Consider the following 13,640-nt stretch of genomic DNA (forward strand, 5'->3'; position numbering starts at 1 on the left):
ATAAAAATATTATAAAATTAAAAAATTTATCTCAATATAATTTTTTAATATTATTTTTATCTTAAAGTTTTAAAAACTTCTATTGATTTTTATGTATGTTTTTATATTTGTAAATGTTATAGTGATTAGATAATTGATTAGATGAGAAAGTTCAAGATTTGAAATTATTAATATTTTATGTTTAAGTAATATTTGAGAAGAAAATTGTAAGAAGTTTTTAAAATTGTTTATCTCATCTCATTATCCAAACTTTTAAAACTTTTAAATATGAGTAATATTACGTACAATATTGTGTAGTCATTTTAAAAAATAGTAGAATTTATTATTAAAAATTTAATTTTTTTTAATGTGAGTCTCGTATTTATTCACTTTTTTTAAAATAATTATGTGGTGCTTACGTAATCACGACTACAACTATCATTTATGAGTAATGTTACTCATCATCTCAATTCTCATTATCTTCTCATCATATCATGATGTGGTATTAGATGATTGAATATTATTTATATTTTAGTTGTAAACTTATTATTTAATATTATATCATGAGATGATAATATAATGATGAAAAAATAGATGGTGAATAACTTTTTTCATCATTACTCTTTAATACTTTGTTTGGATTCAAAGATAAGTTGAGATGAGTTGTGAATAGTAATGAGATGATTGTGAATAATAATGAGATTTATGAGTTAAAGTTGATGAATAATAGTAAATAATAGTGACATGAATTTAGATGAATTGAGATAGATTGTAAATCTAAACCGGGTCTACATGTATGCATGTGATTTTTATGAAAACTGCCATCCATCTATTTATTTTATCGACCCTTGACACAACACGATCAAATGATGAAATGATCGTAATTAAAAGAAAAATAAAAAACATTACTTAATTTTTTATAAAGGGAGAGTAGTTACTAATCATATTTTTTTTATAATTTTTTCGTTATCTTGTAATATAATAATAGATGATTATAAATTATTTATTAGGAATTTATTATGTAATGAATCGTTTTGAAATGACGAAAAATGAACAAGAATAACATTTTTTTATAACACGTATAGCCACAGGATATAGATGCAAATCAAAGAAACAAAGTCTCTCCCTCGGGAAATGGGCCTACAATGCAGAGCGTTAAATGAGGCATCCGACCTGTAATGGGGCGCGTGAGCCATCGTTTTTACGTTTTAAGCCCAAAAATATGAAACAAATACTATTAAAATGAAGCGCATTCAAGACGTGCCATGTTTTCTTTTTTAATATTATCAGTCCGGCAAACGGGATTGGGTTGCCAAAGAGTGAGGCTCTGGACCTTTAGCTATTGGAGCTTCCAGTGGCGGTGCATTTTGGACGCTTCTGTCGACCTTCCTAATCCCATTTCTTGACAAACCATCCATTTTCCGGCGATTTTCGAACGATTGGCTAAATCAACTGATCACCGGTTTCCAGTTAGATACAGTATTGATTATTCTGGGGAGCTTCTTTTTTCTTTTTGTTCTTTTTCCCTCTAGTCACCGTGGTCCGTGATGGTGACCAATGACCATATCGCCACGAACAGCAACGAGTACTGCAAGATGGAGGACGAGTATGTTAGGAGGCACCACCGGCACGAGATCAAAGAGCACCAGTGTAGCAAGTCCCTTGTCAAGCACATCAAAGCCCCAGTTCCTCTAGTAAGCTCCATTTCTTTCTATGTAATAAGTTAGTTTTATTTCTTCTTGTTTTCCTCAAGTTCTTGTGATTTCACAAAGACCCGCATGCAGATCCAAGATCATCGCCTTAGTTTGCATATTGTCATGGAAAGTTAGTGGATTTTATTTGTAAAAGAGAAATTAATCTTTAATTTAAAGGAATTGGAACTTTTTAATGATATTGTTTTATTGAGCAAAACAAGAACAACAAATTATAAAATACTAGTTCTTGAAAGCCGAGAAGGTGGGATTGGATGATATTTGTTACTTTGTGATTGATTGTTGGTGTTTGGTCAATAGGTTTGGTCTTTGGTGAGGCGATTCGATCAGCCGCAGAAGTACAAGCCGTTTGTTAGCAGGTGCATTGTGCAGGGTGACCTTCAGATCGGGAGCGTTAGACAGGTGAATGTTAAGTCGGGATTGCCAGCCACGACAAGCACCGAAAGATTGGAGCTTTTAGATGATGAGGAGCATATCTTTAGCATGAGGATCGTTGGAGGAGATCACAGGCTGAAGGTATAAATTTGATCCTTTCTTTTCGTTTGAGAATCTTTCGGTCTATTGGTGAATCGGGTTGAGGTTCTTAAAATATAAATAAAGGTGGTTAAACTGTCGCTGTTTGTCCATAATTTTGGCGAGATTCAACTTTTTTTTGTACTTCTTTTTCGGCTGATGTCCTGGAATATGTGGAAGCATTGCATGTTTACCCCACAAATTAGTTAGGTGATATTCAGGATACCCTGCTGTCTATTAATGCAAGGATAAAGGTTCAGAAATGCATAATTCTGTCACAAGTGATTAAGAGATAGATTTGTGTGAACATCAAGTATCATCTTTTTCATTCCACTCTTTTAGACAGAATAAATAGCTTGAAGATCAGACCAGATTTGACTATTGGCGCTACTATAAGAAACGGCTGGGTTAAGATAGGCCTTTTGAACCATGAAATGGGGTTTTGCAGGATATTAAGAATATGGGGGAAAGTGTAAGTAAGAAACTATATAATAATTTACTTATAATCAATTGTCAAAAGTTATAGCTAATAAATGTACTCGTCCATGAAACAACCTCAAAATGGCCTTGTTTTCAATACAGTGGCATTTCTTTTCGTTTCAAGTATCAACAGGCTTTGATTTTTATATGCCTATCGTCCTAGAGCACCTCAACTGAACCCTATATCTTTCATTTGTGCATGTGATGAATTTATGGCTTTCGACCAAATCATGTTTTACTTATAACTTGTCCCATCTATTCAAACAAATTCATTTCCCAATTTTTTTTGTCGTATCTTATACGTTCGTTGTGTGATAGACCTATTGATGTTGTCATAGAACATTCATTTTAGTGCTCCAACCCTTTGCCCTTCTTTCCTCACTCTTGCAGAATTACTTTTCTGTCATTACCGTCCATCCAGAGATAATCGATGGGAGGCCAGGGACATTAGTGATCGAATCATTTGTGGTAGATGTTCCGGATGGGAATACCAAGGATGAAACTTGCTACTTTGTGGAGGCCCTTATCAAGTGCAACCTCAAGTCACTGGCTGATGTCTCAGAGCGATTAGCTGTGCAGGACCGGACAGAACCAATTAATAGAATCTAAGTATTGTGAAGTTGAGGCAGCATTCGGGAGGGCTATGAATGCCATGAGTGAACAATGTGAGGTGAGTTTGGTATTCTTGCGTTTTCTTCTTTCCACTGTAAAATAATCTCGGGATATCTCATGTCTATATTAGCTATTAATCAAGCTCATCATAGCCATCCAATTACCCGAAAGAAGGAAAAAAAAATCAGTTTTCTTTTGTTATCACTTCTTTTTCTTGGTAAACCCTTCTATGGCTTTTTCTTGGTGACAATAATGGTGCATCTATCGAACTTGGGATGTAAATATTTATGTTTGACAGGAAGGTGATGTTCATGTTCTTTGCTTTGCATTTTCTTTTGTTGAATAAGTTTGATACTCAGAGGTAGAATGAAGTAAGCAAGTAAGCATCCAGTGTATTAGTGGGTCCTCTTGCTCCTGCAATGTCCAGCCTTTTCAAACTCTACCTACCCTCTACATAACAGAAGCTTAATTTTATGTTTTGTTCCTCAATGTTTTTCCTTTTCCTATACTGCTACTTCTTTCCCCCTTCTGAGTATCATTTAACAGTAGAGCTGAGCAGCTGAGCTTCTACCCTGTATCAGATTGCGTGCCCTTGTTTTGACTTTTTCCTACTTATAAAATAGTTTGTCAGATTTAGACTTTTTATTGTAATAATATTATGTTGGCATATTCTTATGATAAAACTTAGTACAACTGAGTTGTAAATATGTTGAGTAATGTCAAGTTGCAATTGGAATAAAAAGTGTAAAGATTGTAAATTCGTAAGATCTGATAAGATCTGGAGTAAATTGGTCATCACTTTTGATTTCCATATCGGATTGAAGTGATATTGGTGTCATTTGAAAACTAACTCAATTATTTACACATTCATATTCACAAAAACCTTCAAAAGAGCTCAACAATGTAACAATAAAAAAACTAGACAAACAGCTTGCTCAAGTGAAAATATCGAGATTTACTTTTTCGTTAAAGTTTAGACTCTCTAAATGGTATACTCAAGCCCTAAGTATACGTAGAATAATATGCATGACTTCCAGGTCGTGGAGAGAGGCCAGAGTTGTTTTCATTATATTGAAGATCGATAATTTCTTAATAAACAAACCTCTATTATATTTTGCTTGTGTTTGAATACTGTTGAGTCCATTGATGTTCGTTGGCCGGAATAATTTTTGAAACTGCCTAGGTGAAGAGATTAAGTTGGTACTCGTGGTGAAACTATAAAAAAGGTCGATGGGTCAGAGTTACCATGTTGCAAAGATTGAGTGGGATTTTAGTATTATAAATTATGTCTTGTAAATGTTTCTAAATTAATTGTAATAAATTTAATTTTTATAATAGATTTTAGGTGATGACTTACCCCATAAGTGATTTTAGATTTTGAAAATATTTTTCAAATGAGTTTTCACTTTATTATCAAAATTGATGTATTGATTATTTCATATGAACTAATTGATTTGATTGATTGTTAATTTAAATAGTTCAACAAATTTAAAAAATACCTAATCACCTCCTTTAATTATATTTGGTATGTGAACCACAAATTTTTCAAGAGTATTTAAAAAAGTTGGTTTCAAATGAATATTTTGTGAATTAAATTTAAAATTAACGCTTTGATCAGTCAAATGTCAATTAGGAATGCTCTAGTAAATGGCGGCCTAGAGACTCCATGATAAATGTGCCGTTCGCGGGTCTGAAATCTGTATATCCCCCCCGTACCTTCTGCTTTTCAGTGTTTCTTTTATCTGAAAGACAAAAACATTACAACAGTCTTTTTTTTCTTTTCTTGATAATTCTTGGATCTATAACTCACATTTTTTGCCCTTGGTCCAATCCGAAGACTCCCGTTTTATAAAAGAGTGAGTTTTATTATTAAAAATTTAATTTTTTTTATATAAATCTCACATATATTTTTTTTAAATGATTATAGCTTGCATTCATTTTTCTTTAAATTTTCCTATTTTATTTGATGGAGTGCTTTACATCCTAATCACAGCAAATATATATATAGATTAAAAAAGCTTGATTTTTGTCATTTTTCTTGCAAACAAATCATTCCCAATAATTGTACGTTTATTTAAAAAGGGTTGAATTGAAAGGCTTAGTTTGGTCCGACTTGTACAAGATAAATATGTAAAACCCAACTATATCATTGTCTAATGGATAGATATTTTTTTAAAAATTTTTTACTAGACTTTGAGAGTTTTAAATAAAAGAGAAATATACACAAGAAGTGAGTTTTATTAGGTGTGTCAACATGTGACACGGCCTATTAACTCAACACGAACACGACACGATAATTATAGGTTTGGTTTTGGTCTTAATGAGTTCGGATCAAAACGGATTGACACGTTAATACACGATTGCTTAATGGATTGATAACGGGTCAACCCGTTATGACTCGTTAAGAAATTTAAAATTACAATTATATCCTTATATCTAAAAGTAAAATTGTTAAAATTTTTAATTTCGATATTTTTATTCTTTGGATTGTAATCTTGGAATTGTAGTTAGTTTTATATTTTTTTTTATAGATATTGTGATTTTAATATTTATATAAAATTATATTAAACTTAATCAGATCAAACATGTTAATTTCAGGTTTATTCAACCCTTTTACATAAATGGGTTGCAACGGGTCGGGTCGTGTCGTGTCGTGTCCTGTTAACCTATTTCGTAGTATTTACTGATGGATCAAAATGGGTTGACACAACACGATCCGTTATATTAATGGGTCGTGTTAAGGTTTGAGATTTTGACACAATAAGCTTAACAAGTCATGTTCGGGTTGACCTATATAATATAATATACATGTCTTGACACACAACACGAACACGACCCGTTTATAACATTTATTACTATAAAAATTCATACAAACAATAATAAATGTTATGTGTCCTTTTCATAAATCTATATTTTTCTCACTCATACTCAAGTTTTTTTTCCATCCAACCACATTTATACTTAATTCATTAATAAATATTTATAAATAAATATTTTAATTCAAAATACTCAATAAATATGGTGGTCTAATTTATATATTTATCTCTCTCATTTTAGGTCATTTAAAAGCTCTTGTAAAAAACTAAAGAATCGAAATCATTTTTGAAGTCCTTGAGTTGGAGTATTTAATGAAAAGAATAAAGTTTTCTGATTAAACGAAACAGAAAGCATCAATAAATTGTTCAACAAAACAATACGAAATGATCAAAATTACAATGTATTATGGTTTGTATTAAAACCATAGTAACCAAATAAAGTGTATGACACTGTTGCAGCATATACAGGTATCCGTTACAGTCTTATTAATCACGGTATTAAACCTTGGCCCACTCACTGCTTCAAGTACTCAGTGCGTTGCAGGCTTGCAGCTTCCTGCTCTAGCGCAGTGCTCTATCTGCTCTGCTCCACACACACTCGAAAGACGATCGCTGGTAGACGTAAGCTCTGTTATGAAAATCCGCTAATTACTTCCTTTGAAACTGCTCTCGGTTATCCGATGCTTCATCAGAGCTCAATCTCACAGGTATTTCTCTCTCTCGCTCCAAATTTGATTCTCCCGTTGCTGAAATTGTAGCTCAAATGCTTTTCTTGGTTCTTAACCTTTTCTTTTCAATTATTTAATGCAGATTAATCGCTGTTAGCCTTTCGCTTGGAGCTTTCTCTTTGTACCATTTTCTGGATCTACCTTACAATTTACATATCCGATTTCTGACGCTTTTTTCTTGAATATTCTGAACCAAATTTGATATAATTTTTGTATTTTTCGTCTTGTAATCCCCACCGAATCACTTTTAGCTCATTTGTTTTCCTTCTCAAAGAAGATCTCTTTGTTCATTGCTCTTAAATTTATCTAAAAGTACTTTTTGTGGCCTTTCTCTTTGGCTCTCTCCAACCACTTCCTTTAGAAAAACTCAGAAAATCCACACCTCTGCTGATTGCCCTTGAAAAGACTTGAAATTTACGAAAATGCTTCGGTTCATAGTCTCCATTTTGCTCTGCTTCTCAACCATTGCCCCGTTTCTGAGCTCCGTCGCGATGGCGGCACTTATATCGTGCTCCGGGATGGTACCGATGAACTATCGGAACGACAAGATATCTATAACAGACTTCGGGGGTGTCGGTGACGGACGGACGCTGAATACGAAGGCTTTTCGGGCGGCGATATATCGGATTCAGCACCTGAGGAGGAGAGGTGGCACGCTTCTTTACATACCTCCCGGGGTGTACTTAACAGAGAGCTTCAATCTCACTAGCCACATGACCCTCTACTTGGCGAAGGATGCAGTTATCAAAGCCACTCAGGTACTGATCTAGTCTAATTAATCATTTTTTTCACAAAATTCCAATAATTTGGCTCTAGGCTCTCTAGCTGTAGTTAGCGTGAATGCCTGATTGCTATGATAAATCCACATTTGCTCCAAATTACTTGTACAACTTATTCTGGTTGGCTAGTAATTGGCTTAATAAGTTGCTGTTGTTACTAACATGTGGAGATCAACATCTCTTAGTATTTGTTGGGAGTAGATAGACAAAGAAGATATATCTCACATTATTAATTCGTACTCGCATGAATCTTGTGTAATTTATTAGATGTCCAATAAATATGACGGGATCCGTTGCCTCTCTCTTTTTTATCTGGACCAACAAAAACTCTAGATCCAAATACATGTTTTGGAACGGGATTTAGGACTTTAGGTTATTTGCTGCATTGCATGTTGAAAATTTGATTATGATGGCGATTGGGTTTTGCTTGGCTTAGCCGGAATGATGGTGGAGAACTTTGGGCATTAGAAAATTTATATGAACCGTGGTGGTGGTCTGGGCTTAAAAAGGAGAGGCATGTAGTGGGTCTGGTGTATAGTATGGTTGCATGTGCACTGCATTTGCAGTGGGAACGATTAATGTCGTTGGACAGCTGTGTGCATGGCTGGTGGGCTTGTCTTACTTGATAGTGTAAACATTATCAATCATAAAAAGAGTAACGATAAACAATCCGTTTACAACTATCTTTATAACTTTATTTTAAATGGACTGTAATTAAGTAATATTTGAAATTTAAATTAAAATAAATCATAAAATAGGTATAAGAATATGATTATTAAAAAATAACTGGCTATCTGTTTTTTTTTTCAGTCATGTGCATGCTTAGGAGTATTAAGGCCACATCTACTAGACCCTTTTCCACCTATGTTCAATCCGCATGAGTGAACTTTTACATATGGGGTCTTTTACAATTGGGTCAAGTTTGTCTCTCAGATAGTAGAGCCATGTAATGACTCATTTTCTCCACCTCAGTCCTTGAGGCTTGTGGCGTATTCCCGGGCCATGTTAGGATGGGACTAATTTGACTGACTTTGACCTAATACTCCTAGTGATGGCACTCACAAATGTGATTTCCTGTCGGTTAAGTCTTGCATTACAATATTTCCCTTCTCTGATGAAGAAGGGGAAAGTTAAAAGAATTGAGAACCTTAGATGACTACTGCCTTAATTCTTGGCCCTTGCTTTAGTTAATTCTATGCTCTTTTGGATTTTTCATCCTTGCTTGATGATTCAGGATACTTGGAACTGGCCTTTAATTGCGCCTTTGCCATCTTATGGAAGAGGGAGGGAGCGTCCAGGAGGAAGATATATGAGCTTTATTCATGCAGACGGAGTTCATGATGTGGTAATCACTGGTGGGTATCAACAAGAATTTGTATCGTTGCTTTAGGCAGCTTACAGCATAATTATAGATTCCTTCTCCAATAAGCATCTTAAATCACTTAATAATAAAGAATTAGAGATATCAAATAATGATAAGGATGATGATGATGATAATAATCAGAGAACCTTTTGTCATGTACAAGATGCTGCATGTTAGAGAAGCTCACATATACGTAGGTAGCTGGAAATATGCTTCCATGACATGTAATGTTTAGTTCAATTATTTGAGTGTATGTTACTATTAAAAAAAATTTAAAAATAGTCCTTGTATTGAATAGTAATAAAGCACATGTTTATAATGAGTGGTTCTTTTGACATGTAGTGATTGTAAATCTCAACCTACAACTACATGTTTCCGTACCTAATTTCATCTCATGTTTCATATTACAATGTTTCTCTGATTGTTTTTTCTTTTCTCAGGTGAGAATGGAACAATTGATGGCCAAGGAGATATCTGGTGGAAAATGTGGAGGCAGAGAACTCTTCAATTTACCAGACCAAATCTCGTTGAATTTGTGAACTCTAAAAACATCATCATTTCTAATGTGATTTTCCGGAATTCTCCATTTTGGAACATTCACCCTGTCTATTGCAGGTAAGCATTAAACTTTATTTGCAAGTTTTGTCTAAGGATCAGGCTTCACCACTGTGTATTAATTTGTAAGTATCTTTGAGAAATTGACGATGTGTAGCTCCACATTGTACATGGAACTATCTTATCAACTGGTGGGTGAAGCTGAGGCTCCATTAGTCTAATTTTAATTTTGAAGTTACTAATCATCAAGTGTGAGTGTGTACTTGAGCGCATGTGTATATGTATTAAATTATTTGTTCAGAATGATATAATTAAATACTTGATTTGGCATTTTTAAGTTCTATTGGGGGCTGCATGAGAGGCACAATAACCATGCAATAATGGCTCTTAACTTCAATGCACTCCAATAAGATTTATAGTGACTACCAATAAATTCACGAGTTTTTCATTGGATTTGCAATATGGTCATTGTTTCCTCGGTCCTTTTTAATGTTCCTCGCTACTAGCCTGGTACAAGTTACAACCCAAGACTGGAGAAATAGAGTCGTAATCTAATCTCGTACGTCTGCCTTTTTTGCAGCAATGTTGTTGTCCGCTTTGTTACAATATTGGCTCCACCTGACTCTCCCAACACTGATGGCATTGATCCAGGTACTACTATCTTTAGTGCTTTATATGTAATCCCGCCACCACTTATCAAAGAAATATGTAGTCTCTCCAACCTATTCATTAATTTCTTCATTCTTCAGATTTATATATGTGTTGACCTTTCCTGACACTTAAGATATCTGAACAGTCTGCAACGATATAGGGGTGGCCAATAGATAGGTCGGTTTAACCCTGAGTTAGACCCCAAAACTGTTTGCCCATTCTATTGATAGTGTTCACCTTTGTTGCTTAAGTGTCTTATGGTTGGAATAACGATCAAATATTGCTGATACTTCAAAATGCGTGATGTTCAATCATGTTTAATTCTGTACATCCTTATGAGTTATGGTACAGATTCAAGCTCTCATGTCTGCATAGAGGACTCATACATATCGACCGGAGATGATCTTGTGTCTGTGAAGAGCGGGTGGGATGAATATGGAATTGGTTATGGTCGTCGTAGTTTTGACATCACAATCCGACGGATAGCAGGATCATCTCCATTTTCTGGAATCGCTATAGGAAGTGAAACCTCTGGTGGGGTGGAAAACGTGTTGGCAGAACACATAAACCTTTACAACATGGGAGTCGGCATCCATGTGAAGACGAACATTGGTAGGGGAGGGTTGATAAGAAATATTACAGTATCTGATGTGTACATGGAAATTGCCCGAAAGGGGATAAAGATTGCAGGTGATGTTGGCGACCACCCTGACGACAGATTCAACCCAAACGCTCTCCCGGTGGTGAAGGGAATCGCTATTAAGAATGTTTGGGGGCTGAAGGTTCAGCAAGCGGGTTTAATACAAGGCCTGAGAAACTCCCCATTCACAGGGATTTGCCTCTCTAACATCAACCTTTTTGGTGCGCCACTGAGAAGGTCGAGCAGTCCTTCATGGAAGTGCTCTGATGTGAGTGGAGCATCTCACCAAGTCAGTCCGTGGCCCTGTTCAGAGCTGTCCAGCACCCATCCAATAAATTCGTGTTCCAGTCACCTCTGATATGTGTTTCTTTGAGAGATGTATTAATTTCAGAATGAAAAACAAAGACTTGTTTCCCTACCATCAGCTATTCGAATCCAAATTATTTGCACCACTTGGGATTATATGGGGATTAATCAATATAGAAACAAGCAAAATTACTCGAATTATCAGTAATTAATCCGTAGAAGACCGAAGTAGCAACCAAAATAAAAAGCACAGAATCGGTATACATTTCGTAGCACTACTAGACGTTAACCATGCATATAACGCTTCTACATCTCCTAACGGATGCAATGATTATTTACAAAGAAAAAGACTCCCCCAGAATATATAGGATGATCACTCAAATCTTCAAAACTGCATCAAAAACTTGCGAAACTTGTTCATGAATCCACTCTCGTGTTCGTGTTGTCCCTCCATCTCTTCTTGCTTTGCGGGTCGGTGATGCTTCTTCTTCCTCTTCTTCATGTGCTTCCTTCGCTCCACGTCATCGTGCCCGTGGTGAAACCTGGGTCCCTCGTGGCCGAATTTGGCCCACCTCGCCGGGATCTGACGCACCCCTCCCCGAGGCAACGGACGATTCGAGCTCGAATACTTCTCGTCGGACAAGATCATATCGTCTCCATACGGAACCTCACGGCCATGGAAGCGCGGGCCCCACGGCTTCAACTCGTGGATGTGGTGGTGGCGGCGGCGGCGGTGGTGGCGGAAATGGTGGCCGCGACGGAACGTCGCCGGGAATGAATGCCTTGGGAAGTGACGGTTGATCGGACGGAAACTGACCATTGTCAAATGGACGGAACTAGTTTCGGATTCTTTGGCGCCAGATCCGTGCAGTTTCGGATCGGCTTTCTTGGGTTTGAACTCGACCATGGTGGGGAGTTCGGACCCGGGTTTCTCGCTCGGCAGGAGGACGGTAGTTCTGGTCGTTTCGGTGTCAGGTTGGGGAAAGGTGAAGAAAACAGTCTTCGGTTCATCGACGATGGCATCGTTCTGGATCGGAACTGACGAAATACGGGCATGGCAGAGTACAAACAAGAAGAAGGTAACGGTAACTGCGAAGACGAGCTTGGCCATTTCGCGGTGATTAGACATAATGATGGAGAAGAGTAAGCGGAAATTGAGGAACGATGTTAATATATACAGGAGGGATGGATAGAGAGACGTTGCGTGGGGGCAGGTTGCTTTGGCCGGAGTCTTGACTGCGCGCAAAAGGCGGGCTGGAAACAAAAAGAGTGGACCCACCACGTGTAATTGTACGAGGTGTTTGACTTCTCTGTTAGACCGGACCTCAGTGTGTGCGAATTCAACTTTCGGCGTCTCTTTTTCAAAAAAAAAAAAAAAAATCATTTAAAAAGGATAAGTATATAGTTCAGACAATTATTTTTTTTAAGTATAGTTCTACGTCTATTTATAATTTTATTTACGTGATTACTTACAAAATTTATTTTATTCATTTTCTTCTAAAATTTAAATTTTATAATTTTTGACGTATCAATAACTAATCTATGAAAAAATAAATTTTTAGTAAGTTTTTCTTAAATATATTTAACATTTTTTTTTCTAATGCAAAATAAATACTTTAGAAATGTAACTGAATTAGCAAGCCTCATCCTAAAAAATCACATTATTATTATTATTCAAGACTTAATTAATTATTGATAATACCACATTTTTTAATGAGATGAGTAGTATTTTGAGTAATACTAGATATAATATAAATTTTGTGCATTTCTTTTGAATAATAGTGAAGCTTACTAATAAAAAATGAGTTTTTTCATATAAGTATCAAATTTATCATTTTTTTTCAAAAGGAGTGCGTGTGTAGCTTGTACATTTTAGGATTGTTCAAATCATTTCCTTTGTATTTTATATCATATTTGTAGATTACTAAATAGATTATTTGTGTAATAAATATGAGTTTAACAAAATATGAGTTTTGAATATATGTATATCTTTATATATATAAAGTGGCTATCTAACGGAAATTCTTGTTTTAATAGATTTTGTTGTTTTTTCGTTTAAGTTAACATCGTCAGTCCCATCCATGTATTGTGAATCTAACGGTTACTATAAAGACATTGTAGCTTCATTAAATACCGTATCATGATTGCATTTTTATTGATAATTTCAAAATAATTATTTATCGGCTGCTACAATTCTCTAATTATTAATTGGATGTTACAATTCCGCAATTAATAATTACACTATAAATGTAACGGTTACAAAGAAGACTGTAGTTTGCATTTTGATTGATAATTTCAAACAATTATTTATTGATTGTTACAATTCTCTATTTACATATTAAAAAAAATACAAATGAATAAAATTTAAACAATAATCCACACAAATGCATCACCAAAGAAATCCCTCTATTTCTTCTAATACTGCATATTGATTGATAATTTTAAAATAATTATTTATTGACTATTACAATTCTCTAATTATTTATTGGATGTTGCAATTCTGCAA

General features: G+C 35.1%; 2 protein-coding genes across 2 annotated transcripts; both read left to right on the forward strand.

Moving 5' to 3' along the window:
- Window positions 1-1,191: 1,191 nt before the first annotated feature.
- On the forward strand, window positions 1,192-3,612 carry LOC121237898 (abscisic acid receptor PYL8-like). Its single transcript, XM_041134826.1, has 3 exons — window positions 1,192-1,673; window positions 1,992-2,207; window positions 3,075-3,612. The coding sequence occupies exons 1-3, from the start codon at window positions 1,527-1,529 to the stop codon at window positions 3,291-3,293; spliced, it is 582 nt and encodes a 193-aa protein (XP_040990760.1). The 5' UTR covers window positions 1,192-1,526; the 3' UTR covers window positions 3,294-3,612.
- A 3,001-nt stretch (window positions 3,613-6,613) lies between these two features.
- Window positions 6,614-11,277, forward strand: LOC121237183 (probable polygalacturonase). Its single transcript, XM_041133802.1, has 6 exons — window positions 6,614-6,819; window positions 6,923-7,598; window positions 8,854-8,974; window positions 9,423-9,597; window positions 10,118-10,188; window positions 10,540-11,277. Exons 2-6 carry the CDS (start codon window positions 7,263-7,265, stop codon window positions 11,184-11,186), a joined length of 1,350 nt encoding a protein of 449 aa, XP_040989736.1. The 5' UTR covers window positions 6,614-6,819; window positions 6,923-7,262; the 3' UTR covers window positions 11,187-11,277.
- Window positions 11,278-13,640: the final 2,363 nt, after the last annotated feature.

This window comes from Juglans microcarpa x Juglans regia, chromosome 6S (assembly GCF_004785595.1).
Source record: "Juglans microcarpa x Juglans regia isolate MS1-56 chromosome 6S, Jm3101_v1.0, whole genome shotgun sequence".
NCBI classification, from domain to species: Eukaryota; Viridiplantae; Streptophyta; class Magnoliopsida; order Fagales; family Juglandaceae; genus Juglans; species Juglans microcarpa x Juglans regia.

Bases quoted from the DNA above. Each gene is read 5' to 3' on its own strand.
- LOC121237183 (XM_041133802.1), top strand. From the start codon at position 7,263: ATGCTTCGGTTCATAGTCTCCATTTTGCTCTGCTTCTCAACCATTGCC. The intron at 8,975-9,422 runs GTGGGTATCAAC...TTCTTTTCTCAG, and splicing joins TCATGATGTGGTAATCACTG to GTGAGAATGGAACAATTGAT. The intron at 9,598-10,117 runs GTAAGCATTAAA...CCTTTTTTGCAG, and splicing joins ATTCACCCTGTCTATTGCAG to CAATGTTGTTGTCCGCTTTG.
- LOC121237898 (XM_041134826.1), top strand. From the start codon at position 1,527: ATGGTGACCAATGACCATATCGCCACGAACAGCAACGAGTACTGCAAG. The intron at 1,674-1,991 runs GTAAGCTCCATT...TTTGGTCAATAG, and splicing joins TCAAAGCCCCAGTTCCTCTA to GTTTGGTCTTTGGTGAGGCG. The intron at 2,208-3,074 runs GTATAAATTTGA...TCACTCTTGCAG, and splicing joins GAGGAGATCACAGGCTGAAG to AATTACTTTTCTGTCATTAC.